General features: G+C 33.4%; 6 protein-coding genes and 1 long non-coding RNA gene across 15 annotated transcripts; 2 read left to right on the top strand and 5 right to left on the bottom strand.

Annotated features, from left to right (window-relative positions):
* Nucleotides 1-806: 806 nt before the first annotated feature.
* On the bottom strand, nucleotides 807-12,912 carry LOC140666192 (synaptic vesicle glycoprotein 2B). Of its 4 annotated transcripts, XM_072893109.1 has the most exons (12): nucleotides 11,792-12,912; nucleotides 8,941-9,226; nucleotides 7,705-7,852; nucleotides 7,460-7,640; nucleotides 7,014-7,335; nucleotides 6,753-6,911; nucleotides 6,570-6,658; nucleotides 6,319-6,483; nucleotides 6,096-6,215; nucleotides 5,784-6,004; nucleotides 5,547-5,709; nucleotides 807-5,458 (listed from the first exon to the last, which is right to left on the bottom strand). In XM_072893109.1, the coding sequence occupies exons 1-12, from the start codon at nucleotides 11,992-11,994 to the stop codon at nucleotides 5,278-5,280; spliced, it is 2,238 nt and encodes a 745-aa protein (XP_072749210.1). In that variant the 5' UTR covers nucleotides 11,995-12,912; the 3' UTR covers nucleotides 807-5,277. The 4 variants fall into 4 exon arrangements, with proteins under 4 accessions (XP_072749210.1, XP_072749211.1, XP_072749212.1 ...); XM_072893110.1 differs by lacking the exon at nucleotides 6,096-6,215; XM_072893111.1 differs by lacking the exon at nucleotides 11,792-12,912 and having other exon boundaries at nucleotides 8,941-9,210.
* Nucleotides 8,610-13,037, top strand: LOC140666201 (uncharacterized). 4 transcript variants are annotated; one of them, XR_012046729.1, is made up of 6 exons: nucleotides 8,610-8,748; nucleotides 8,915-9,331; nucleotides 10,461-10,901; nucleotides 10,998-11,163; nucleotides 11,247-11,618; nucleotides 12,911-13,034. It is a non-coding gene; the product is annotated as an uncharacterized lncRNA (long non-coding RNA). The 4 variants fall into 4 exon arrangements; XR_012046730.1 differs by lacking the exon at nucleotides 11,247-11,618 and having other exon boundaries at nucleotides 12,911-13,037; XR_012046728.1 differs by having other exon boundaries at nucleotides 10,998-11,618.
* A 1,373-nt stretch (nucleotides 13,038-14,410) lies between these two features.
* Mdlc (RING finger protein mdlc) lies at nucleotides 14,411-16,280 on the bottom strand. Of its 2 annotated transcripts, XR_012046727.1 has the most exons (7): nucleotides 16,147-16,280; nucleotides 15,925-15,998; nucleotides 15,563-15,760; nucleotides 15,247-15,463; nucleotides 14,970-15,162; nucleotides 14,619-14,882; nucleotides 14,411-14,552 (listed from the first exon to the last, which is right to left on the bottom strand). XR_012046727.1 is itself a non-coding variant. In XM_072893116.1 (6 exons), exons 1-6 carry the CDS (start codon nucleotides 16,256-16,258, stop codon nucleotides 14,702-14,704), a joined length of 975 nt encoding a protein of 324 aa, XP_072749217.1. In that variant the 5' UTR covers nucleotides 16,259-16,280; the 3' UTR covers nucleotides 14,485-14,701. The 2 variants fall into 2 exon arrangements, 1 of the variants encoding a protein (XP_072749217.1); XM_072893116.1 differs by having other exon boundaries at nucleotides 14,485-14,882.
* Nucleotides 16,152-19,257, top strand: Orc4 (origin recognition complex subunit 4). Of its 2 annotated transcripts, none has more exons than XM_072893114.1 (7): nucleotides 16,152-16,263; nucleotides 16,437-16,534; nucleotides 16,758-17,014; nucleotides 17,102-17,428; nucleotides 17,507-18,004; nucleotides 18,087-18,239; nucleotides 18,326-19,257. In XM_072893114.1, the coding sequence occupies exons 3-7, from the start codon at nucleotides 16,799-16,801 to the stop codon at nucleotides 18,485-18,487; spliced, it is 1,356 nt and encodes a 451-aa protein (XP_072749215.1). In that variant the 5' UTR covers nucleotides 16,152-16,263; nucleotides 16,437-16,534; nucleotides 16,758-16,798; the 3' UTR covers nucleotides 18,488-19,257. The 2 variants fall into 2 exon arrangements, 1 of the variants encoding a protein (XP_072749215.1); XR_012046726.1 differs by lacking the exon at nucleotides 16,152-16,263 and having other exon boundaries at nucleotides 16,396-16,534; nucleotides 18,326-18,566; nucleotides 18,644-19,257.
* Nucleotides 19,258-19,357: 100 nt separating this feature from the next.
* Amt (Ammonium transporter) lies at nucleotides 19,358-22,242 on the bottom strand. Its single transcript, XM_072893113.1, has 11 exons — nucleotides 21,996-22,242; nucleotides 21,561-21,846; nucleotides 21,335-21,492; nucleotides 21,156-21,267; nucleotides 20,876-21,081; nucleotides 20,667-20,798; nucleotides 20,475-20,570; nucleotides 20,312-20,400; nucleotides 20,148-20,237; nucleotides 19,958-20,045; nucleotides 19,358-19,886 (listed from the first exon to the last, which is right to left on the bottom strand). The coding sequence occupies exons 1-11, from the start codon at nucleotides 22,123-22,125 to the stop codon at nucleotides 19,627-19,629; spliced, it is 1,647 nt and encodes a 548-aa protein (XP_072749214.1). The 5' UTR covers nucleotides 22,126-22,242; the 3' UTR covers nucleotides 19,358-19,626.
* Nucleotides 22,243-22,376: 134 nt separating this feature from the next.
* Nucleotides 22,377-25,332, bottom strand: Atg8a (GABA type A receptor-associated protein autophagy-related 8a). The gene is made up of 3 exons (XM_072893121.1): nucleotides 25,048-25,332; nucleotides 23,201-23,398; nucleotides 22,377-23,106 (listed from the first exon to the last, which is right to left on the bottom strand). Exons 1-3 carry the CDS (start codon nucleotides 25,135-25,137, stop codon nucleotides 23,041-23,043), a joined length of 354 nt encoding a protein of 117 aa, XP_072749222.1. The 5' UTR covers nucleotides 25,138-25,332; the 3' UTR covers nucleotides 22,377-23,040.
* A 1,306-nt stretch (nucleotides 25,333-26,638) lies between these two features.
* On the bottom strand, nucleotides 26,639-27,822 carry LOC140666199 (large ribosomal subunit protein eL22). Its single transcript, XM_072893120.1, has 4 exons — nucleotides 27,759-27,822; nucleotides 27,384-27,518; nucleotides 27,012-27,133; nucleotides 26,639-26,859 (listed from the first exon to the last, which is right to left on the bottom strand). Exons 1-4 carry the CDS (start codon nucleotides 27,765-27,767, stop codon nucleotides 26,712-26,714), a joined length of 414 nt encoding a protein of 137 aa, XP_072749221.1. The 5' UTR covers nucleotides 27,768-27,822; the 3' UTR covers nucleotides 26,639-26,711.
* Nucleotides 27,823-27,978: the final 156 nt, after the last annotated feature.

Genomic DNA, 27,978 nt, shown 5'->3' with positions numbered 1-27,978 from the left:
CGCAAAGAGGGGAAAGAACAGGACACGCCCAAGGTCAAGCTCAAGGTTAACAATCTGTGAGAACAATCTAAAGGACGTTGGGCGCGCCGGGATACATAATATATTCGCCAGGAATTTTGATTGACGTTCTTTTTTTTTTTTTATATGTTCGAGAAATTCACGCATATATGACATAACGAATAATATCACATGATTATCGAAAATCTGTATGTATTTATATTTCTAAAAACTAAGAGTCATAAATATATGTGCGTATCAATAGGTGAACAACTGTGTCAAATAATTGTTGTAGAAATATTCTCTAGAACAAGGTAAAATATTATTGTAGAATCAACATGAATCCTCTAAACTAATATATAAGTAGTTCATCTCTTTGAATGAATGGTCGAAAAGAAAGATCGCTTTTTTATCGATAATTGATAAGTTAACCTTCTATATTAACTACCGCAGAACAAAATAATCCGATTTTGTTATTATATATTCATAATAAATAAGCAAATATATAGAAAACTTTAATCAGCGAATTTCCTTACTAATAAAAATACTGATAAGCTGTTTGAATTTTTCACAATGTTTCTAATGATTTTACAATTTCCGTCATTTTTACAAACGAATGCAATCTTCAGTTTTCCATTCATCATTAAGATTCATTAATTATTATTCATTCTAGTTCCTTAATTAAAAAATTATTGATTATTATAACAAGTTTTTCATTAACAGAGCCTATTAAAATAAAATATATATTTTAAGTTTGGATATGAAGGATTACTCGTGGAACATTGCATGGAGTAGAATAAAGACGTCTATAGACTCAATAAAATTCTCATTAATTCAATACGTACATTTCGCAGCTTAATTTTACTTAAATACCGTCACAACTCGCGACTCTTATCGTAAGAAAATTATACGTCGAGATCAGAATGTAAACGGACTCCCGAAACTGTTCGCGGTTCTCAAATTGCCGCTGTTTTAATGTTCGGGAAAATCAAAATTTACTCGCAAATACACATTATACAAATTTCTTGAAACGCTTCTCTATCCTTATCCCTCGTCTCGCATATTCTTTTCTCTACTAAACAATTTTTAAAGAATGTATAAAATGATCGCTATGGCGCATTTATGAACTTGATTCTAACAGCATAGAAACGTATACAGCTTAAAGATACAATGTAAGCATATAAAATATATCGTTCTCGCCTACATATATAATTGCACTCTCGTCCGATCCACTTGTAAATCGTATCACGTTCGAAATAAAAATGAAATTATTTCTTTTTTTTTTTTTCAGAAATATATCTTATAAAAAATCATGAAGAAGGACACTGACCTCGCTTGCGAAATTACAATATTACTTAAGGAATTACGTTCTGTAATCTTATTTTTGTTCAATTTTCTAGGTACAATGAGCAAAACAATAACACATGTCGATACGCGACTTCTTTTCCGGTCGACAGCGGAGATATTGGCTACATATTATTTCGATCGGCACGAAATTACGCTATCACTATAAAGACTATATACAAATATGAGTTAATCGAAAGATAAATAGAACAATATTATAAACTTTATCTAGTCGATCTGTGATGTAAATAAATTAATTGTTGCTTTCTCTACCACGTATAGTGTAACGATGCTATGCGCAGTTCTTTCGAAATATGTATTCTAAAGATGATATAGCCTCTCTTAGATTAAGTATTTTCTGATAATGGAATAGCTTGTCGCTTTGTAAAATTTAATAACGAATCTCTCATTATAACAAAAAGTTTTTCAAAATTAAAAATCCTAATAAGATCTTTTGAGACAATAATTTTTTTTCAACAGGCAAAAACTAATCTCAATTAAATAAATAAAATTTATGTCTCCTAAATTGCTAATGGCTTTGACAAATGTTTATTTCATGATTGCATGATGTTTATTTCATGATTGAAAAGATGCAATTTTCGTGAAATTAAATTTTATCAAGCTATACATAATTGTGCAAAACTATTTAAATAAAAAAATTCGAGAGGAAAAGTGCAAAATTGATTTTCCTATCTTAACACTATCGATATATGATAAAGTAATATTAATATTAAAATGTCTTTTCTTAACATTGTTAAAATTCGTCGAACATAATATAATTGCATTTGACTCTGATAGTATTGTAATATATATAGTATTGCTGTATAATTTCATATTTGTAAAAAATAATTATATAAGTCTTTTTATATAATTAATTTCGAGATAGATATAAAAATTTTGCAATAACAATTTTCAAATACATTATCTTTTATGTACCCTCACGTTTTTTATTCCTACAATCTCACGTAAAAATCTCGCTTTGAAATATCATTTTTATCCTTGTATGACAAAGATTAAAAATTGTTATCAGTCAAATGTGTTTGTGACCAAATGTTTTTAAAACTTTAGAAAAAAATTAAATATTTTAAAACTTACATTTCTGTAATCATTTCATATAATCGCGTCAACTATGTAAAAGATCTTAACTTAAAAATAATTAAATATTTTTTAACAATTAAGAACCAGTCTCTTCTATAACACAATGATTATCCCCTGATCCAGAAAATTTCAATTTTTCTAAATAGTACAATTTTTGTATATATGTATAATATTCTCGATTCACGAAAATAAATAATTATATTTCATATTACTTATAATATTTGCGAAATGCGCGCGTTTGATCAAATTATACGGATGCTGTATCTCAATAAGACGCTTCTGATCAGTTGATAATCTCCTCCCTCTCTCTCTCTCTCTCTTTCTTTCATTGTGTAAAACAAAAAAAATATACGTACACTATATATTTATCGGTTAAACTTAACTCTCGTTAAAGAAACATAAGTTCGGGAAATAGTACCTCGGCAGATTTTCTATTCTCTATTCTTGCGGTCAGTCTACTTTTTTGAAAGTCATCTCGCACGCGGTTGCCTTTTATGTATTCCTCTCTGTACGTGTATTTCTAGTCAATAATTTGACTAAGGCCTACGAATCTAGAGTGCTTGCTCATAAATATGATATGTGTAATCGAGTAAAATGTAATATGTATATGTATATATATGTGTATATTCTACGCGATGATAAACTTGAATATTGTAGCAGGATTAATTACGTGGAGCTGCGTTATTTGCCGGCATCGGTGTTGTCTCTATATCATTACACATTTTAATTCTAATTTCCGATATGAAAAAAAAAGCTGATAAAAGCTGGTCGTCACATGGTCCCGACAATGAACATGCTTAATTTTATCGTAACTTCATATTTCCATTGGAATACGTTGCTCGCAAATGTATACTTGTATTCCAATATGTTTGATATAAATGGATATAATCGCAATAGCGATACCGACACAGCTCGCGCTCCACGACCAAGTTTACGAAGAATTGTGATTTTCCTTAAGCAGAAACGAACGATTTCCGTTACAATTACATATCATCGGAAATAAACGAAATTACTTCTAGAATAATCATTGGAATGTGCTAATGGCGCTCGCGTGTCGGTCAATTCAATGGTCTCTTTCGTTTCTACTTCTATCCTTATTCGGATTGAACATTCGTAAACTTCGGTCTGGATATTAATCTTTCTGTATATTGTGATCAACAGTATGAAAAAATTCACTAACCGTGATGGGACGTAAACATTTATCCTATTAAGTCTGCCAACAGTAGCTCTTCTCTGATAAACTTTTCGAAGATTTCGACAAAGTTGCATTTTCCGACTTCTGGTACGAGATATCGACACAATTGTCCGTCAATTTTTTTTCATTCTTATTGCCTAGAAATAGGTTGTCTTGCAAGGAACTCTCTTTAAGTTCTTTCAATTTGCCAGTGTCACTCATTGTCTGTTATTAACGACGATAAAACTTTAGCAAATAGTCTTTTCAAGTAGATTACAGATATCATATCTCATACATATACGTTAAGACTGGGGTGTAATTCTGGTTCTTGTAGAAAATAAGATTCTACATGTGTTTTAATATACGTGTCACTAGAAAGTCAGATGCACGTTAATAATTGATCGTACTATAAGCTTAAAGACGATTAACGTTGACTAGAGGCGATAATCTCCTGGATTTTCACGCTATAAAGCTGAATCTTCTCTATTTTTCCGTTTAAAAATCTTCATATAGGAATTGAGGTTTCATACGGCAGCGTTTACATGATGTGAATAATGCCTCTCTCTTTCTCATTTATCGAATTAGCAATATTCTAGCGTATAGTTAATAAATCTAATGCATGCTAATAAATCGGTAAAAAGCGGAAGTATACTGAATTATTGTTATTTTCTCTCATAGAGAAATGTTTTCCACATGTGTAAAGTGAGTTTTTTTCATTTTCATTTTCGCAAAAACATATAAAATCTGATCTGTGTTGTACGCATCATTGTAGTTTGTCTATATATGCGGTTTAAATATTCATGTAGAGTCCTACGTGATCACATCTGAGTGAATCTAGGTACTTTCTGCAAACTATATCAGAGTATATCGAAAAGTTCCATGTCGTGCATCAATATTATTATCAATCGAAAGTAAGAATAGCTATGTATTCTATGAGCATTGAGTCTCTGGAATAATAATTGAGATATCAAACAACACTGCCGATTTCTAATTAATATTTGCCGTAATCTAATATTTCTTAATATTTATATATATATATATATATATATATATATATATATATTATATTATATGGATGGCTGTGCATCCTCTATTAAAATTGACACGTTTCGTGGCATATGCCTTATTAAAATAGTTGCACATATGCACGTATCCATTGCTCATTTGCAGAACGGTTTATACATGTCGTGTCAGTTAATCTTCAAATTTCTCGTCTTGTTTTTGCGAAACATTATCATCATTCTCGTATATTATTCGTTCACGTTTCATAAGCAATAGGATACAAGAATACTTTGATCCAACTCTGAACTGTTCTGTGTCAAGCAAAATCATTATGAATGTTCTGTGTGCGTTTCAAATATGCAAGTGTCTCCAAAGACAACAGTGCTTATCGTCATTATTACTTAGGATATGTCACTTTGTACAAAGTCTTGTCTTCTAAAAAATTTTTTCCTTTTGATCAACAAATTATTGATATGTCTTAAACATCATTTTTCGTGAACAAATTTTAAGACTAAATAAAGAGTATTCTCTGTCTCCAAAGTATCAAAGTTATTTTTTGAGAGTCTAATTCTTCAGTTCGCAAAGCGTCATTTAAGTTCACTTCATATGTAACAAATTTTCAATTTTGAATATGCATTATTGACATTTTACTGATAGAAAGCTTATAAGAAGACAGTATGAGTATGAGGCAATTTAAAAGTTGCAGCACTGGCAATCAATAATGCCAATGCTGTCAATAGTGCAGGTGCGATTAATGATGCACCCACTAATGTCTGATATGTTGTAGTTCCTATCAGACCACATATTCTTATAGCTGCTGCTATTAGTCCAAAACCAGTGCACCTAAAGAAGAAGAAAAAGAAAAAATGCGTAAATGTGGTATTTCGTAAAATATGCGAATTAAATCCTTGTAAGATTTTTACTTCCTTACCGCAAATGTGTGGGGAAGCTCTCGACTGTCACCAAAGTTAACGATGTCCATGCAACAGCAAACAAGGCTGTAAAGCCACCTTCAAAGCCCAGAACTGCAGAACTGTTTCTATGAATTAACATCAGACACAACGCAACAACGGAAGAGAAAAAAAGTGAAAGACCTAAAAAAACATGTTTATTGGTTAAAGTTATGCTCAAAGTCTATTCGCTATCTTCAACCAGACTATCAACTAACCAATTAATTTTGGTCGCTGAAGAACAGTAAGCGCTAAACCTGCGAGCGCGGCAGCAGGCACAAAAGCCAATTGAGCAACGAGGTGAGCATGCAATGCCTCTTCAATATAAATATTATAATCCAAATCGAGAGTCGGACAAGGTCCGCTTAAACTTAATTTTGTGTTATTCTCCAATTTACATCTAGTGAAAACTTGTGCAGATAAATCTGTGTCAACAAATCTGTAACAAAGTATGTATATAAATATTATGTCCAATTATACATTGAGATAAATAAAAAGAATTTTGATATTATATAAATTATTATACTTGCTTTGAAAATATAATAACACTGTCTCTAAAATGAGTTTTGCTAGACTTAATGCTACTGAACTCCACTGATTGGAACGTACAATTGTCAAAATCAACATGACTAAATACCATTTTATTGAATCTGCAAATATACATAAATTATATATATATATATATATAAATTATATAATTTAGAGATACTGTCTACTATATAGTAATATAGTTTCGAAACAATGTTTTTGTACCTGCAATTCGTAAATGTAGAATCTTTGTACTGACGATTTTCCCAAGAACCAGTAAACGATGTACCATTATGTTCCTCTTTTTGAAAGTGTTCGGTATGAGCTTCGTATTCCATTGCACGCAAAAGTTTCAGATATTCAGGACACCATATCATAAGACCATAAAGACTAAATATAATGCATAAACAGAATAAATTTATATAATTTTTAACTAATGATAATTACCTAATAATAATGTGTGCAGAAAAATTTACCTGAATGATGCAGCAGACCAGATAATCAACAGGATTAAAGTCACGCGTAAATGTGGTGCGGTAAATAATTCCAAGAAAGAGTTCCAGAACTACATGTGTGCAAAGAATAAATTAAATCTTATATTCAATGTATCTGTATATAATTATAGGATTATTAAAAAAATCTTTCTTTGAGATATTTACCATTTCGATCGAATATATTATGTCAGCTAAAACGCTAGTATGATTACTTGGAGATGGCGGTGCCAAACCGCGAGGTCGTTTAGTCGGAAGTTCCAATTCGGAGAGTTGATACTGAGTACCTGTTGCATTTTTCCGGGCGTTATTTTTTTTATATATCCTCTGAGACAGAAGAAATAAAAAATTGTATTACAAGAGATACAGATTTTATATAAAAAAAAGATCTTAATTTTATAATGTTGTTTATATTATGTACATATATACCTGATAAACCATCATTGCTTCTACATCTCGACCAGCCTCTACAAGATATCTCGGACTTTCCGGTAGAAAGATAAGACCAAATGTGGAGCACAACGCCGGCAAACAACATAATAACAAGAAACGATGCCAAGCGCTAAAGTGTTCCTTGTTTTCCAGAACGACCATTTCTCCCGTCGTGGGTACCACCGCCCAAGCCAGAAGTGCGGCATAAACACCTCCGAGCGCACACGCCGCCACGAGTATTCCCGTCCAACGACCTCTGCTTAATCGTGGACAACATTCCGCAACGTATGCAAATGCTAGCGGTACAGCTCCTCCTACTCTGTAACAGAATAAATTGAAATGTTAAATAATAATAATAATAATCACTAATTGTATAATCACTTTGAGGTTTAATTTAATTTGGACAATACTAAAGCATATAAGATGCCAAAAAAATGGCTTACCCAAGAGCTGAACAGAACCTAGCTGTCATAAAAGTGCCATAAGTTGGCATAAATGTTGCGACACCGCTGAACAGAGCATGTACAGACATGGCTGATAGAAGAGATCTGCGTCTTCCCAATCTGTCCCCGAGGCCACCCCAGAATAAACCACCCAATGCAAGACCAATAAGAGTAATGTTGCCTGAAAAATTATGATATTTAGCAACACAAGTTTACTTATTGTTGAAGATACAGCGACAACTTACCGAGCCATCCTTTCTCATTATCTTCGATGCATAACTCAACTTCTGCACTTGGCAGTATGTAAGGAACAACAAAAAATTCAACAGTGTCTGCTGCAAGACTCAAGCCTGTACAGAAAGCGGCAAATATTTGGAAGTAACCGACACCAGCCTGCAACATTACATTACATTATTACACATTTTATATATAACATTATGTATTTTATTTATATTTATCAGATATTTTTAATATATAAGAAAAATAAATTATTAAATTGCTGTAACAATGTGATATTAAATCATAGGACAGTTTTGTCAAACGTCAATATCTGTCACAATTAAAAAGTACAGAAAAAGTGCACATATAACTTCTCAAAATTATAACTTAACAAAAGGTATTTTAATTTTGTCGACTAAAAAGTTGACGTGCATTATCATATAAGCAATTTTAACAATATTTATACAGTTATATATATTTCTTTGTTTAAATAAAAATTGACGCAGCTGAAACGAAAAGTTTTCAATGTAACCTCCAATGTCAATAAAAAGAATATTTACTGGAAAATCCTTCAAATAACCCGGTACTTCGCGGGGTACGTATTTTGCCTTGACGATCGACTCGTCCAGGACTTCATCCATTTTCCTAGGCTAACAAAAAAGGATTCGAGCTCACGAGTAGAGAAGAATAAAATCATTCACTTTGAGCATTCACAACTCAGTGCAGAAAAAAAAACGACGCCGTTTTACCTAGGTTATGTTTTTATTGCATCCCGCATATTTTTATACAACACCGCACGACTGCACTCGATGCATCGATAAGCCAATAAAGCGCCGGCTTTCGAATCCAAGTTCTCTATCATTGGTACATATGATCGATTAGCGTAATCGATAATGCATCTCGATAATCGATTAATAATGGTAATCGATCAGATTTAAAATGACTCATCTTATATATTGCTATCGCGCAAATAAACAATAAATTTCGGAGCGTGTGCATTGTGCATGGGAGGAAAAGTAAATAATATACTGCAGTTGCAATAAGTGAGAGACATTACGAGATATTATTAGGTAATTTGCAGTCGACAATTTTATACTTTACCAATTTAAATTTAATTATATATCATTGACATTTGACATTAAAAGTAAAAGCTTTGTCCTTTGTCACACACAGATAAGGTTATAATAATTTCAAGGAGTCGAAGATGCCTCTGTTTAATCCCAATAATTTTTCAAGCTCTTCGAACAACCTCTGAAAATCACCTGTTTAATGGCGTCTTCGTGAAACTGTGCCAGAAGGGTCGCATCCGCCGTGGAGTCGATGAGGTCGTGCTCCGCGGAATCAGCCGAGGCCGAATTGACACCGGCCGTGGTGACGCTCGTCGGTTGGGTCGTCATTTCCTCGGTGTAAAGACTGGTCCTAGTGTTCAGGCCGCGTTCGCCCGCGCTCGCTTTCGTCGCGCTGCCGCCGGAGGGTGCGAGGCCGCCCCCGCTGCCAACGAGCCACTGGCTTTCCTCCTCCGATGAGGGCATCACTGCCAGAAACCATCTGGCGAGGCGAATAATAAGATAATGTATATGCAATATATATATAAGCGAATACATCTCATCAATTATATCCTCTGACGTATCTCCTCTTCGCCAGTATCGTTCGGTAATTATATATTTTTTAATAGATAACAAGTATATTATAATATGGTTTATAATTTAACCCTATAAATATTTGTGAAATTGAAAACGTGAAGTCGCAATGTCCGTAATGGCAGATAGGTCGTTCCTCGTGCTACAGATTAAAGCAGATAAGATAAAATGAATTCGAGCCGAGAGATAAAGGCGGGAATCGGTTACGAAAATATTGACACTTGAGAGACAAACGCAAAACCGGAAGCCGAATAGAAGGAAGAATCGGGAGCGAGGGAGGCGAAAATAAACTAAGCCTTTTTTCGATAAAAGTACTTGTTCTATGTAGAGGACGTCGTTCATGTGCGATCTATTTTACGATTTTATTTGCCTTCACGAGAGACGCGCTTCGTTTCACTGACGCTATCGATGAAATATTAAACGGTAGATTGCTCCGCGCGACAGCGGAGCGTAAAGAATCCGCGCAATCTTCGAAAAAAATGTGTCTTCTAATTTTATTATATTATAAAATTTTAAAATATTTTCATTGTATTTTATTGTATATTCAATTATATTTTATTGTTATTTAATTATCTATTATTTTATTATATTATAAAATCTGTCTTTCTCGCGGATCAAGGATCGTTAATAAAATTCGTCGTATATTAAACGTAATATTAAACGATGATTCTCTCTCTTTCTCTCTTGTGCTATGACGCAGCACGTAGAAAAACAACGTAGACTATGCACGAGTGTGTGTTAACAATACACGGAATGGCTTTTGTACTTCGCAATTGTAAAATTTATCACGCGGTGCACGTGGAAAGGCATGCGTCACGTCTATAAGCGCGGTTCACTGACCACGTTTCTCAATGTGTAAGATATTCGTCACGGTGACAAGTGAATTATTCAACATTTATCGCGAAGGCCTTAAATTTAGCGATAAAGATGAAGCATTTGCTAACTAATAATAAAGACGGAACGTTATTGAATTCGTGCTGCGTTTACATTTATCGCAATCGATATACTTGCATGAGTCAATGTACAAGGAAAATTATACCATTTTATCAAAGTTTATCAAAGTCTTTGGCTAACACAATTTTAATAATAATATCTTTTTTTATATTTATATAATATAATACAAATATTGTAATTTTTTGCAGCTTTCGATTTCGTGCATCTTATGATGGATATTCTTTGGTCTTGCTTATCGTTGACCTTACTCAAAGTAACCGGAGCCGCTTTCGCGTGCACTTATATTTCACAGCGGTAATTCAACGTTTATGAACCCGCATTGAACGCGGAGGTCACGCGTTCTACCAAGGCTGATTAACTCCCAGAATTAATGCAAGACCTGCTAGAGTAACGCGCGTATACATATAAGCTCTTTCGCGTGTTCATACATACTAATTCATCGATCTACATATGTAGTAACACAAAACTTTCCGTACAGCGTATGTATATATATATATATATATAGGAAAATTCTGCGATTATTTATAAAAGGTTTGAGGAAGAGTTGCAGAAAAAGTAGACATAAAATTCGCAAAATTTGTATAAGAATTAATAGCAGAGAGTTCTTAACACGTAACAGGACATAAAATGTACGTAAAATGTCAAAAATATTACATCATAGAAATATTTTATCTGAATTTTAAGTTTTCAATTTTATTAACGCTCTGTCATGTTGTTGTTTACAGCTGTCCCTGTCAACATCTCATTGCACGAAAAGGTGCAATTTTACGTCAGCAGTTCTCGACTCTTAAAAAACAAACTACGTCATCAAGTTACAAAAAAGAAAGAAGCGTTAAAATTATACTCTTCTGATTCTGCGGCGATAGAGAATTAATCTTCCCGGATAGACAGGTGTGCACAGGCATCAACATTGCGTGCAATTCGATTTCCGTGATTTTTATGTCATATATTTCACAATTAATTGCATTTTTCAGACGCTGAACGTCGGCATTTTGTTATCGCGAGCGCGACCATATACGTATGCGATTTATCGATCCGAAACCGATTACGCGGCTCCGTAGCTTCCGTATATATACATTTTCCGAACACCAAAGTATATATATGTAAACTTGAGTTGAGAGTGTGTAAATACCGTGTGTATATATACACGTGCGCGTGTCAACCTCGTATCCGCTAATGTCGCCGACAATCACGTTCGCGTCGCGGCTCGCGTTTTCGCAGTACTCTATTTTCTCGTCGTTAGTTATTTTTGAAACACGACCGAACATCTACAGTAGCGACCGTCGACGACAGACATTAGCGTTTTGTTTCATACTTGTGTCTTTACACGTGCACGAAACCGTCTTGTAAGACAAATATATACATTCGAATTATTAAATTGAAAAACACTTGTAAAGCGTATTTTTTTGCGTCGAGTCAATTTTCCTTTAGAAAAATTCTATACAAAACTTTGTATCTGTATTGATCTCGAAGTGAGAAAGAGAGAAACAGAGAGATTACGTTTTAGACTTACACTTACTTGCCAAAGAGATTGCAAATTAGTCGCGACAAATGACGGATGACATTCCGGGACGTTTCGTTAAGAAAATATTGACTCCGAATCGTGCCAGAAATTTGTCTCCGGGATGCTTGATTACAACAATTAAATGAATATGTACATATGCATATACAAAAATGTTTGCTTCGAGGATAAACACAACAGTAGCTTTTAGAAAATGTCATGGTAAAAAACAATGTGTCAATTTACATACGCGACAAAATGGATTTATCTCAATGTCAATGAGACAAAAAAATTATTTGACGATTAATTATTGTTTGAACTTGCGTATCTGCCAACGCAATCATCTTCGTAATTACATGCTCATTATCACCGTATTTGGCTGCCGTGCTGTCAACACGTCACACGTATGCACCGCACGTGGGGCCAACACGATATCCATAGATAAGCGTGACCAACGAACATGAGCCAAACGACGAAGCGTCGTGTAACACATAGGAACCGCGCGCGCGCGCGCGCGATTTATAGAGATTATTCTCGGACGCATGAGTTTGATTGTTAGACGCAAAACTGGTCGTCAAGGCAATACTTGTCTGTATACATTTGCGTAAATTAACAATAATTCAATCTTGTAAAGTATAATTAAAAACAACGTAAACGAGAAACAAAGTTCTGTTGAAAAAGAAAATATGTTTTCTGATTATAACTGCAGCTTAAGAAAATTGCATAAGATTGATACATGCAAATATTAAAATCAACGTTGAGTTTTGATGAAAAAACAATCTTTGAGAACATTATTTAATATATAATAATGTGTTAAAAATATTTTGTTAATATAATGTGTTAAAAATAATTTGTTAAATATTTCGTTATATTCTCTTTCTATTAATCATATTCATATTGCTAGCCTATCTATTAGCAAGCTATTTGGATATCAAAAATAGAAAGAGAAAAAATGTAGGCAAGCATAATTGAGAGGAACAGACGTGTTCACAAGATTGCATGAGAATTGATATCATTAGAGCCGCTTATCACATCGGTGTCCTTATCACGCCATGTATAAATCACTTACCTGGTTGATAGGAAGTCGCCGTGAAATACCGCACCTTCCCAATGATACTGCCGTTTTTCTATTTACAGATTTCTCGCACCGGAATGATAAAAATCGGTTGGATGCGTCGATTAATTTTCGCGGATCGTCGAGCTATCGATGGAAAATCAATCACTGCGACGACGAAGATTTCCAACACTTTGAGCACTTTGATTCTAGGATGAAACTATTCTCAAGAAACTGTTGTTTTATTCATCATTGTACGATGCGGCGCACTTCTTCGCCAACAGCTGCAGTCGATCATTCGTCACAAAGTCACCCTCGCGTCCTTACACGCGGCACACGTCAGCGACAAGAGTGCGAATATAATCGAACGCGCGAATAAATTTACGTAACAATACCGACGATCAACAATGCCGACAACTAGCAATTTCGTGGTTTAATGTCAAGGTTTAATTTGAATATTTTCATAACGGATAATATACAGATAGAAGAGAGTATACATTAATAAACATGAGAATATCTTAATCACATTATAATTTTTTGTAAAGTTGATCTTAGATATGTTTCATTAGAATCTTCCCATCTCTCTTTCTCTCTCCCTTAATTCGTCACGACGCCAAGACCTACCTCAACGCGGAACAATCACTGCGTTAAATCTTTCGCGAAGCGAATCAACGTCACGCTCGAGTGTGCAAATCTTCTCGTTATAAATGTGGATGCAACAAACTTTCGGCGGATAACAACGTTTCTCGCTTTGTCGGAAGATGCGACGCAGTCCAGGACCACACCAGAGTTCGTAGAGAGTTCGCGTCCTTTTACGCGCCGTGTCCTTTCGTCGAGGATCGATTCTCGGCGGAACAGGAGGTGATCTCGCCGCGGAACACGGTGATCGGTTGCAACACGTCTTTGCGAATGAGATCGCTGCCGTCAAATTTGTCTCCACGCGATTCCTATATCGTGATCGCGCGCTGCGAGCAAGGCGGGGACACCGGGACTCGGTCCCGGCCCGTGAAAAGCGATCGTGACATTTTCACGGTACGAGGGAAACAACACTACCGCTCTGCATACACACTGCCGTCGACACGCCGCCTGCGCCGTGTATCGATTTGCGACGCGATGCCCCAACACGTAGCGCCTTCGCCCCAAATAGAGTTCTCCCTGCGAATTATTAGCCCGATAATTATTAGCGGTTTTTAAGCTCGAAGAGACTATAATTCCAGGCATATACATATATATATCATATTTTAAATGCAATAAAAATATCAAGAAGCATATTTTTAAAATTTTATATTTTACTATGTAATAAAGTAATATCTTAAATTATATATATATATATATATATATATATATATATATATATATTATATATATTTTTTAAATATTTTTTTGAGAAAATATGAATGGTATTTTATGAATTTTATACTTCTGTTGATATATGTAAATCATATGTGTATATATCAGAGTACTCATTTAAAATTATAGATATATATATGTACTATATATAGTCCTATATGTGTGAATGCATAATGCATTCTGTGATTGAATAATATACGTAATTTCTTCTTGTTATGTATATGACATTATTATAAAGTATATTATGTACATATCTTTATTAGTTCAAAATATTCGTAACAGATTTGATACATTTTCGAAAGTTATATTTATTGTTTAAAGAATAAGCCCCAAGAAAAAAAATTGATAACTTATCCAAAGGATTGTTTAAATGACCTACAAAATATAATACATTATATATATTTATGCTGTTGATATATACTAAAACATTCTAACACTTACAATTCTTAAAAATTATCACTCCATCTATCCATTCATCTCCTACATTAGTCATTACAAAATTATACATTTGGAAATACGAGATTTTATTTTTTTAAATTTTCATCAGAGTCTTCGCTTGCTACAGTTCTTTCCTTTTCCTCTATTCGTGCAATGAGTTCTTTTGCAGGATTAAAAAGACCATTAGTTTGAGTGTTACAGACATAGCATCGTGTACTTTTCTTATACTGTTCCAAAGCACATTTCTCACAAAAATAATGTTTGCATCTAAAACAAAACAAATAGATTAGCCCTTTTTAAGTATTCAAGTATTTATATAACAATGATATTGATTTATAATTATTGAATATATACTTTGTAACAACTGGATCTGTAAAACTGTTTCTGCAAATAAAGCATTTAAATGGCAAGTTATCCTCGTCGCTATCAATCTCGTACTTTTTATCATCTTCATCTCCACTATTATCATTTTCTCCTGTAGCAGCCCCTCTTTCTAATTGCCATCCTAATTTATAATCTGACCGATCGTGAAGAAACTTACAACTATCTAAAGTAAAATTTAAAAGAAACAAATTTTTACTATAACATTTGTTTAAAAAAACCTACTAAAATAAATTATAATCATATATACCTCCAAAACCACAGAAACCAGTTTCTTTATAATCTTTGCATATATCAGGTTGATAGTCCCATCTCACTGTTGCTCTAAGATTAGATGGCGCTCTAATTGGTCCTTTACGTACCATTCCACTGGATGCATTTCCAGCTGCGGTATCTTTCTTTTTATAATATTGTACATAATTGTTCAAGCCCCTATAAATTTTATCATCCTCTTTGCCTTCTAATTCCTAATAATTGAAATAAAAGCAACATTATTCATTTTATTTCTTCAGATAAGTCAATTTAAATTTAATTAATATATCTAATGGATAATTTATTCAAAATACCTCATTGATTTTTTGAGCTTTTTCAAATAATGCCTGCGCATCTTTGTCTTTTTCTGTTTCTGTCTCAAGAATAGCTGTCGCTCCTTGATCACTTGGGCCAGCTAGCAAAGTGCTTCTACTACTTTTATACGAGATAGTTATATCATCGTCGTCACTATCATGATTGTAATTGGTTTTTTTTTGCTTCTTTACATTTGTCTAAAATAACAAAGATTATGATCAAGCTGTACGAGACTTATAAAACGTCGCATATCCTAGATTAACTTAAAATTCAACTACATTTATTGTAATGGTATAATTTAAAGAAGAAAGAGGAATAAAAGATTTTGAATTACAATTTTATCACATTGCAAAATACTTACACTTTGTATCAGAGGATTATGATCGTCTTGCTTCTTCTCCTTTTTAACAACCGTTGTCTCATCCTCACTGCTGTCTATGTACAAAGTAATGCAAACATTTATTTACGATATGTTTATTTCGACATAACCTAAAATTCTTTCCTTTAACCAAACTTATCCAATAGATATGCGATATCTATAATTAGTCTACATTGAAATCGATTATTTATTGTAACGACTCACCGTCACCGCCATCCGCTTCTCTTCGCCTTCTCGCGGCGTTGTTACGAATTTTACGTTTTTTAAATAAAAAGGTACAATTTTTCTTCTCCGGTTGTTGCACTGCATCATCCATGTTTGGTTAGTAAATATTATTTCCTTTCAGCGTCCAACCGGATTATTTTTTTGCTATTCGTACAGCGTTATTTGTTGCATTAAAAATACCGTGACATATCACGACGTGATATAATCAACCGAAAAAAATTTAGTTCATAAAACTGGCGTAAGTTTATACAAAAAAAATACGTTTCTAGAGTCGTTGAACTTGGTTCGTAAAGGATTGGGTTATGTCTTCTGACGCGCATCCCTAATACGTGTTATATTTATAAACATTGCATCCTAAGGTGTAAAGGTAAAGTACAATTGTAATAATTTCATTTATATATATATATATCAATATAATTGTAATATATCAATATAATTGTAATATATCTATAACGATAAAATATATAATGACTGATGTTGGATTATTGATTATTTTTGAAAAAATAAATTTATTGAAATTTCTAGAGATTCATCAGTTTGCATCCAAAGAATGATATTTTAAAAACCTTAATAAACTTTATTAATTACAGGTCTTCCATTTCTATTAAATAGCTTGAGTTTGAAAATAACAATGAGTAAGAAGAAAAATATGGCAATTGACTTTCAAGACAATATGATATTGCTTACACGAAAATACTTGAAACGTAGGATAATGTGTCCTGAAACCAAGTTCAGACATCATGTTAAAGAGCGACTACATGTATTGGATTTAGTGAAACGTACTGTTGAAATGGGTGAAAGCAATTCTGCTTTGTTAATTGGACCCAGAGGCAGTGGAAAAACAACGGTATAGTTATCTTTCACAATTATGTGTAAAAAAAAATATATATATATATTAGAATTAATGTATAATTGTAAACAACTTGTATTTCAGCTTATTAATAGCGTTTTAAAGGAATTGTCAGCTTTAAAAAGCTTTAAAGATAATGTATTGATAGTGAATCTTCATGGACTAGTTCATACTGATGATCGTTTAGCACTAAAAGATTTAACTCGTCAGATGCAATTGGAAAATGTAGTTGGTGATAAGGTTTTTGGGACATTTGCAGAAAATCTAAGTTTCCTTTTAGATTGCCTAAAATCTGGTGATAAAAAACGTTCGAAACCAGTCATCTTTATACTTGATGAATTTGATTTGTTCTGTGGACATCACAATCAGACATTATTGTATAATCTATTTGATATTGCTCAATCTGCACAGGTAAGTATTCAAATATATTAAAGTATCGATTAAAAAGGATTTTATGTAAAAATTTGATATGAATGAAAAATTTTGCAGGTGCCAATATGTGTATTAGGAATAACTTGTAGATTAGATGTTGTGGAGTTATTGGAAAAGAGAGTTAAATCGAGATTTTCACATCGTCAAATATTCTTGTTTCCTGGCGATACATCATCCTCAGAACAGCCTATGTCCGCGTTTGATGATCGTCTGGAACTCTTTCAAAATCTTCTCAGTTTACCTGATGATGAGAACGTAAATAAAGTTGAACAACAATATGATGATTGTACAATAGATCCACAATTTGGTTCTATGTGGAATGACTACATTAAAAGTTTAACTAGCAATGTTACAATGGTAAACTTACTTAAGAGAATGTATCATATCGATGTAAGCGAGAAGAGCTTCAGAAATTTTCTCGCAGTCGCCGTTTCAACGTTATCCGAGAAGCATCAGAAATTGGAAGTGAATGATTTTGTGGAAGCGAGTAAAATCTTTTCAGAGGATGATAAATTGTTGATGCTTGAAGGATTATCCATTTTGGAAATGTGTTTAGTATGTTTCTTACAATTATTTTCTGTGAAATTAATTAATTTGTAATATAATCAATATTTTAGAGTCGCAATGTTTATTATAGGTCATAGCAATGAAACACGAGACAGAGATTTACGATGGTGAGCCATTGAATTTTGAGGCGGTCTACAATCGCTATATTAAATTTGTAAATCAGAATTCCTCTATACAGTCGGTCATGAAACCAGTTGTCATGAAAGCTTTCGAGCATATCAAGGTAAGGTTTTGCTATTAAAACTATTTTTTCTTATTAAGAATTAAAAGAGAAGTTAATAGATAAATATAGATATTAAAATTTTGTAGAACTTAGAAATTTTGGTACCAGTTGGAAACACAAATACAAAATTTGAAAAGGAATATCAGTATTACAAATTTACATTAACATCGCAACAAGTTATGGATGCTGTGAAAAATTATTCAGGCCTCCCTACAGAAGTATCTCAGTGGGCGTTAACCAGTATATAATAATGATAAAGTTGCAACGATCATATACACACATCCAACCTATTGTGTTCCATAACATTACACATATTACATGTAATTGGTAAGTCTCCTACTTTAGTAAAATCTTTGTAGAACAAATTTAGATATTACAATATTTTATATCGCACTCTTATATAGACAGTATACCACACATACTACATATACATGGAGTAGTATAGAAAACAACAGTTAATTTTTTAGACACACATATTTTATATATTGAACTTAATTAATTAACTACTTTTAAATAATAATTGCCATAAAAACGACATCATACGAAAAAATCATAGGAAAATACGTGGAATTTTATTTATACATTATATAAATCTGAAAAAGGTGTGATATTCTAGTCTAACACTTTCAAAATATTTACAAAACCTTCCAAGTATACACATATATATCCATTATTAAACTTTTAAAAATCAATTTAGAAAATTTTAAAGTATTACTTGGAATAGAAAATCAAGAGGAATATTGTGAAAGCATAATAAAATTGTAAATATTAACATACATCAGTACAATATTTGAAAAAGAAAAAGGAATAGTGTTTTACGAATATGCTGAATATGGTTTTCAGTAACAATTCCTGCCAATATATAAACGAAGTAGAATAATCTGATGTGTAATCGTCTTCGATATATATGAAACTATGAAGACAAATATTTATGGAAATATTTTATTTCCTATAATAATGATTAATATAATAATATAAATATCGAGAATAATAACGATTATAAATATTATCTTATCAAGATGATCTTAATATCATGGATAATTTGTTAAAGTTATTAAACTGAAAAGATATCCGTGCCATAGGCTACATGTTAAAATTCGGTTTGCCTGTGATTTGTTTGTCATATCCATTTATCTTTGTACCGCGTATGCGTGCGTGTGTATGCACGATCAATATTTATTATATTTGCGTGTGAATGTGTAAGAACTTAAAAATATTTATTAAGGAATATGTGTCTTCCGCACACACATATTTTTCGGACATTAGGGAATGTGCGAGGAAATTAGAAATTAGTGCACGTGTATATGTTTATACATTTGTAATAAATTTACATCCGATGAAGTATCGATATAAGTCTCGTGTTGTACGAGTTCTTTCTTTTTATCTCTTAATCTATCCAAGCAAAGTGCGACTTTGTTTCCTTAGATATCGCGGAGTCCGTGATCGTTCTGATTTGAGAATTTTTCGTCGCCAATTTTTTTGGCCGCTGTTGCTTTTCAGCCTTTGAAAAAGTTTCCAATTTTTTTGGCGGCAGTTGTTTTTCAGCATTTGAAAAATTTTCTAATTTTTTTGGCGGCTGTTGCTTTTCAGCATTCGAAAAATTTTCCAATTTTTTATTCTTATGCTGAACGAGAAACGAATCATGACCTGCATCAAAGACATGAGTAATGTTACTATATTGCATTTCAATGTAGATTATACAAATAATTTTGTCTTACCAGGATTAATGCCCACAGGAGGTACACATTTTAATTCCTTTTCCATAGTAAATGGTCGAAGCGCCGACATAGCACGACTCACACCTATCTGTACAAACACATCTCGCGTAAGTTAAGTGGCTTATATAAAAATATAAATTAAGAGATTAAATATAGACAACAGAAATTAAAGTCGTAATGAAATTTGTACCTTTGAATGACGTATTCTGTGCTCCACAAGATCTGCTCCGAGTACTTCTTCGTAAACCGACATTCTAATCGGTATTATCTTGTCTATCGCCTGCAAAAAAAAATAAATGTCTATTACATCTTATATCTAATATTTTTTAAGAAATGAAATCTCATGTGATATACCCAGAGCAGTATAACAGAGCTAACGAAACTCCAAACCATTAAGCAAAGGGCGGATAAACTTTGTACTCCTAATAGATACCAGCCGCCTCCTACAAAAGTTTACATACTATAAGATGATAATTTGGAACAAAAAATACGTGTAAAATCATCATTGTATGCAAACCTTTGAATAAACCTTTCCTTCCACTCGTGGTATCTAAGGGATACGGATTATCAGCAAATAAACCGATAGCGATAACTCCCCAGATACCACTTGCACCTATGTATTAAATAGACATGAATGTTTTTATACTGTCATAATAAATATAAAAATTATTATGAGATTATAAAAATTTAAGTTATAGGATTAACACACCATGAGTGGCGGCAGCTCCAACAGGATCGTCTATGTGAATTTTATCTAACGCTGGCATTGCGATACACGTGATAAAAGCACCTATCATCCCGACTATTATCGATTCCCATGCTTTATACAAGAAACATCCACCTGGCATAATAATTATGATGAAAAATCGGTTCGAGTTGATCTTTTTTATTATATTTCTACATCACTCAAGCATGTACCGGTAATCGCCACAAGTGCACCGAGAATACCATTTATTTGACTAAGGATATCTATTCCATTCGGATTAGTCAAGCTGAATCCCAAACCGATTAAACCACCACCCATACTGCCCATCATCGTAGAAACGGCTGCTCGAGCGGCATATTGCCATCGGTCACCGGTTACCCCGTATGTACTACCACTGTTAAATGCTAACCAGCCCCACCTACGTAATATGCAATCATTTTATGTATTTATTATGCGTTTTCTCGATACGGTAATCTGCTGTCATTGTTTTACCATAATACGAATAATCCCATTATCGCATTAACGGGGCATCCAAGCGGCAGAGGATCGATGCCGTTGTCGTATCTGCCTACCCTGGGACCGAGCATGATGGCGCAAGCAAGTGCTGTACGAATATTTATCTTCTATTAAAATTTATCACTAAATACACGTGCTTGTCATTGTGATTATACCTGAAACACCGCCAACAAGATGTACTGGCCCTGAACCAGCAATATCAACAACTCCCATGTTCTTCAAAAAGCCATGATCGCCCCATACCCATCCAGCCGGCATGCAGTACACGATAGTGTTTAGAAAGGAAAAGAGACAGTATGCTTTAAAATTACATCTAAAAATATAAAATGTAAAATTTATATACTGCAATTATTGTCTTCGAGATTTATGAAATATAAATACCGTTCAGCCATAGCACCACTAACGATGGTCGTGGAGGTGGTGGCGAAGCTTAATTGAAATAAAAACGCGGCACAGATGGAACCCATGTATTCATCATCAATGGGAGGATCTATGAGTAAACCTCCCATACCGATAAAAGGGTTGTTAGGCTCGTGCAAACCAAAACTGATTCCAAATCCGAAAATCCAATAAGTTAGTCCACCAAGGACTATATCGACTACATTCTTCATCATAATATTGACCTCATTTTTTAAAGAGACGCAACCAGACTCTAACATTCCAAATCCTATAAAGTTTGCATGTAAAATTGTTAATATCTGCATACATAATCACACAATATGTGATAAAGATGATTATAAGAAACAATTTATTATATATTTTAATCAATTAGAAAGAAAATAGATTTTTTTTAGAACTTGCTATTTTTCACAATACCTGTTTGCATTGTAAAAATCATAAAAGAACTTGTGACGATCCAATTGCTGTCTTCTTGACTAAGATTATATAATTGGCTAACATATCTATTAAAGGTAACGTTTGTATCGTTTTTTTCATAACTTGCCATTTCTATGATATTCAAACTGTTTCTTCGTTGCTAGAAGGAAGTTGACTGATGTCTTCGTTCTTCAAGTATACATTGAGCGCAAAGTGTGTTCGAGGGACAAACAAATTAAAAATTTAGAATGTTCGGGCAAAACAAGTCTGGTATTGGTATATTGAAAGGAATGTCACTTCTGTCAGCAACTGATCAAGCTACTAAAAGAAGGAGATTGGTATATTAGACTTAAAAAAAAATCTAATAAAATAGAAAAAATGGATGTTTCCGTCGCGTTTTAATTTTTTTATTGGCCGTACATCTTTCAGCCGTTACAGAAAATTTTTATTCTCACGTCTAACAATTTCTCTTTATCCTTTCCATGATCATAACGTTAAAATCATGTACAATACAATAACACTAATCTAGGTTGATGAAAATAATATCACGTATAGAATCCTATACCATACTTTAAATTTATAATGGTAATGATATCTATTATTTTAAAGAATAATATGGTCGTAATGTGCAATAAAACGTAATATGTGACAGTAAGTAGTAATAATCGACAATATAAAGACTTTTTTTTGTTTCTTTTTCTTTTTCGTTTTTTTTATGGCTAGGCTACACGTTGTACATAATCACATAATTCTGCACAAATTAATTGTTCTTAAATTATACAATGAACTAAGCCCTTTTAGATGGTAGAATGGAACCGACAAGAAGCATCTTTATCATTACAAGACAGTTATGTAGTTCTTTGGAGGAAGCAAACGTGCAGTGTCAAGACATAAAATTTCATGTAAAGTATTGACATATAATTTCACATAAACGTAATTTTGTATGCTCAGTTTTTGAAAGCGTCTATGAAGACTACATTGATAGATGGTAGATTTTGGTTGTTGAATCCTTTGTCGGTTTGGCAATTTGCTCATCCCAGGAAGTTTAATGACCATACACATTCTCATCGCTGTATGCTATGTATAGGAAGAAATCCTCTTCATGATGTTCCTGATTTAAAAAATTTAAATAAGATTAGTACAAAAATTAAAGTCAAGATATCTTATCTAGTATTCATTGTATAAACAAGGCTCATTCTAGTTACCGCATAAAGAGAACCCATGGTAGCACTTGTTGGAGGAATGATGTTGTTGACAAAGAAGAATAGAGCATCTTCAGGACGTAAATGAATTCTCTTACGAATTAAAAAGTAAAATTGGCCGACAGTTAAATCAGAAGGTACTAAATACTTCTGCTTGTCCAAGTCACTAATCTTTGCCTTAGGTGCCTTCTCAACTATTACCTTCAACAACATTAACATTGTTTACTTTATTATTTGTTTCTCAAATATTTTTTAAATATAGAAAGATATAAATTATATAGTTGATAATATTTTAGAAGAATATATTAATTAGCTCTCTATCGTTACAAAAACCTTATCAATTTTTATATATTTAATACCGTTAAAGTTGTTATTTTGTTCGATAAATTGAACTTTAACCTTAGCTAATAAAATTTTTAGATAGACTTAATTTCTGGCTTTATGCCTCAATCAAAGACAAGTTTCAAATATGCATTTAACATCATATGTTTGAACCTTATCCAACTATTGAATAACAAGATTCAGGTTTAACACCTGTAATATTGACCTTGATGGATGTATGTATTTTGTAGAATAAGAATTTTGCCACAATAATAATGATACCCCTATGAAATTGCTGTGATGATTCATATTCACATGAGTGATAAACTCAAATAATCTTTTTTTTTTAACATATAATTACGCTGTCATGTGACAGAGAAAGAGAGAAAAAGAAAGAGCAAGAGGTTAGATTTGTAGAGTTGGCTGAAGAAATACTTTGTCATGATTCAATTAATATGCTAACAATTTTATAGCGATAGTTAAAGTACTATAAATAGTTACGAAAAAAAAAAAAAATTAACAAATCAGACTCTTGTTTCATGAAACATGTGTCGAACAATAAAAATATGCGATTCGATTTATGAATATTAAAACATATTTGATTTTTGGATTTTTTTCTTAATTTATTTACTAAACTAAAGATTGAAATTTACTATAAAAAGGGATATTAAATTATGTATATGCAATTTAAATTTCGAAATAAAAATCTAGACAACTCGTACTGTGTAAAAAAAAATCAGTAATATACTTTGTCATGTTATGTTGCGCGATCTTAGCAAATAATCGTAAAACTAATGGAAAAATGATGCTTAATAAAGATAGACGTTCTACGTGCCTATAAATCTAAGAGGAAACTTTAGCCCAATCTAACAATAAGCAGCAAGGTGTGGGAACTATCTTTTTGTCAAGGAGAAACAAAGGTCTACAATGTTTCTCTCTCCCCTTCTTTTTCAAAGTCTACTATAAAATCTATTCTAAAATGGAGTTAAAAGTATGTCTTCGTTCAGACGAGCATGGAACACGTGTAGACCGAGAAAACGAATGATTTTATTCGGTTGAAGAGTCGAAATAAATAGAAAAAAAAAAAAAAAAATAAATAATCTCGATGCTCAGGTAACAGCGCATATTTGGAGAGGCCTGAAAGAACCTCGTCGATTACATACATACGTAAAACAGATCAATACGCGTGGGGGGGAGGATGCACGAAAAAGGAAGGCGAAAATAGCGTGAATCACGTAATTTCGCGGCACGAATAAAGAAAAAGGAAAGAATTCTCGGACCCCGAGATGACGTTTCGTCAACGAAACACGGGCAGCTGATATGACGCAGAATAAAAACGCGACCTTGGGCTCCCTTCGGATCAGGAAACGCACATTGCGAAAACACGATTGGCTCGTCCGAGAGATCGTTTTACTGACGTGTCGCTTCGTTCTCGAACTTTCGAAATAACAGCAATTAAGATGCACGTGGTAGACTTTTGTCACCGCCAGCGCGAGGTCGAGACGCAAAAGCGAGTTTCTCGTACTCACAGGCACTCGGTCCGGGTATTTCCGTCGGATCTTCTCGCCCTCGGCCTTCCTCTTCTCGAACGGATGCTCCTCCTTGTATTGGAACTTCATTGTCCCCGTTTACGCGTGGGGATCGCGACACAAACGGCGCTCGCGAGCCTCGGTCTTGTTTTTCCCACGTTCTCTTCCCGCTCTACCCGACAATTGCGCTGACTCGACGAAAGCAGCGACGACGACGCTCGAGGGACTCTCTCTCTCTCGGGAACGCAAATTCTGCACACTTCTGTCACAACAATAGCCGTGTGTCACCTCGATCGCGCTACGTAAGCGCCCTCCGCCGTGAGAAAATAGATCCACCGTTCGTTCCAATGCAACGAGATAATATCAGGAGACAGCTGGTCAGCTGATCTCGTTAAAGTCTACGTAACTTGAGAAATTCGCCCTGCGTCATTTGCTTTATCATCCGAATATCGGGTAAGAAGCAGTTAACGAAAGCTGCGAATATATAACGCGAAGAACAACTGCACGGAAAGGTGAGAATGTCACCGCGCATATATTTCGAGAATCGACATTTTAGGAATGAACTACTTCGATAGTATCGACAGCGATATTGCGATTTTCGAACGAAGAATAATAAGTGACGAGAAAGGCGTCGCGATCGCATTCGAATCTCGTTCCGTGTGTGTGTGTGTGTGTGTGTGTGTGAATAGTTTTCGCGAGTGCGATGTCTAAAAATGAATTTTGCGCGCGGGAGATTATCGTGAGTGTAAAGTGTGTACGTCATAATGTAAATTGAACGCAAAATTGTGTCTAATCGACATAAACCGATATTCGTAATTTCGGTGTATCGACGAACCCTGCTTGCTCGACGATATCGATTTGCCTATCATCTTCGCATATTTCACAAGATTTTTCTCTAGCAAAAGTGCATAATTATCACCAGGTATGCATATTTTGTAATTGATCATAGTGATTATACTTTTTTTTTTTTTTTTCTATTATTGGAGTGTAGATGAATATAAACGGATTCCCGCCAAATTTACTAGACCAAAAAAATATTTACTGTACATTAACGCCATCTTAGCGGCTAGAATAGAAAACTGCTAGTCAATAACCTGTGATAACAGAAAATATACTTATTATAGTTTTACCACGTTTTACCAGTTTCGTTCCTTTGCGAATAAATTTTGATTGTGCGTGAAAAGTACCGGAAAATAACGTCGTATATGATATGAATCTATATCTAAATCAAATAAATTGTTGTAGCAATTTATGGCAGGTTAAAATATTTTTTAAAACCTCTTACATGTATTTTACTAAAATATTTATGCATGTTTGCCACCTAATTCTATAAATTCAGTGCAGTATCATTTTTTTCACTTGGCTGTATAATACACAATCAATAGATTATGCAATAATCAATATTAATTTAACTAGAACGCTAGCTCGAAAATTAAAGATATAAAAGTTAAGAAAATTATCGCAATGTTTTTTTACATAATATATAAAAATATATAATCTGAATTCCACAATGTGTAATAATAATTCATTATCAGAAATAAAATTATAAATATTTTCTATTAATAACTGTTTGATATTTAAATAAGAATGATGGATTTTATCATTTATTAAAAGAAATATATACAGATACATTTCTGTAATTGAATACGGAAAGAATTAAAAATTTACTCGGCATCTTCTTCATCATCATCTTCCTGGCTATTGATCTGGAAGTACCGTAATTCATATGTCTCTTTATCTTTCGAGACCACTCGCAACCAATCACGTAACTTGTTTTTCTTCAAGTATTTCTTTGTCAAATACTTGAGATACCTATAGAAACAAAGTTTTCTACATCAGTGCAAATATCGCTCTTCCTGTAGCTTATAATAACTAAGGGGTTACGCCTAATATTATTTAATATTTATAAAGATCTGCTGATTTTTTTATTTCAATCAATCATAAAGAAATATGACGTTACTCACCGCTTAGAGAAATCAACATCACTGTTAATGGTGAGTTTCATCTTATTACGCTCCAAAACGACATTATTGCTAAAGTTGTTGGTCTTACCACCAACCTTAATCTTCTCTTGTAAATACTTTTCCTGAAAATTATTATAACGCTTTTAATTTAAATGGTACTATATAATGCTAAAACTTAAGCAGACATTGCGATTTAATACAGAGATTCACTTGAAAAGTTCTCGATATAGAGGTTAGCAATTAAACAAAATATAGGTTATGAATAGTTAGTAGATTAAATAAATATCCCGATATAGAAATTCTATTATCGGAAAAAGAAACTATTACGACAGTTATATACGATATATGCTACGATAATTTCATTTAACTTACAAAATTGCCAACATCCATGATGTTATCTTCCACGGGATGAGTGCAATCAATCGTGAACCTCAGGGACACTTTTTTCTTTTGTCCTTTGCCCCGAAGGACCTGCTTCTTGGCCGGGCCTTTAGTTTTCTTCGCCGTCTGAAAATTCGTAGATAAAATTTCTTTTTGACTATCATCGCTGCACAAAACACGTGTAAGATTATCCAACGTGGACGGTACACAAATCCGACTCGATTGAATCAATCCCGGAATAAAACGAAAACCCGATATAAAGCACTTGACAAGTCAAACGCGCTCTTCCTGTCTGTGATATTATTTCGAGGGAATTCGGCCGTAATTACGAATTATCGCCGTATCTTGACGGGAGCAAGAACTTACCGGAGCCATGTCGTCTAAGGTTAAAGAACGAAAGAACCAAAAGTGACAGAACTGGCCGCTAAATGATATAGCGCCACCATCGCTTGTACTAACACTGTGTGCGTGTATATTAAATTCCGAAATTGACACGTAAGAGAATACAAATTGTTTCGAATATTTGTTACACATGAAAACAATTGCTTTATATTCAATTTAATAAAAATAACTTAATATATATAGT

Source organism: Anoplolepis gracilipes, chromosome 5 (assembly GCF_047496725.1).
Source record: "Anoplolepis gracilipes chromosome 5, ASM4749672v1, whole genome shotgun sequence".
Classification (NCBI taxonomy): domain Eukaryota; kingdom Metazoa; phylum Arthropoda; class Insecta; order Hymenoptera; family Formicidae; genus Anoplolepis; species Anoplolepis gracilipes.
Note: the sequence above shows the minus strand (reverse complement) of the source record. Positions and strands in the feature narration are given on the sequence as shown.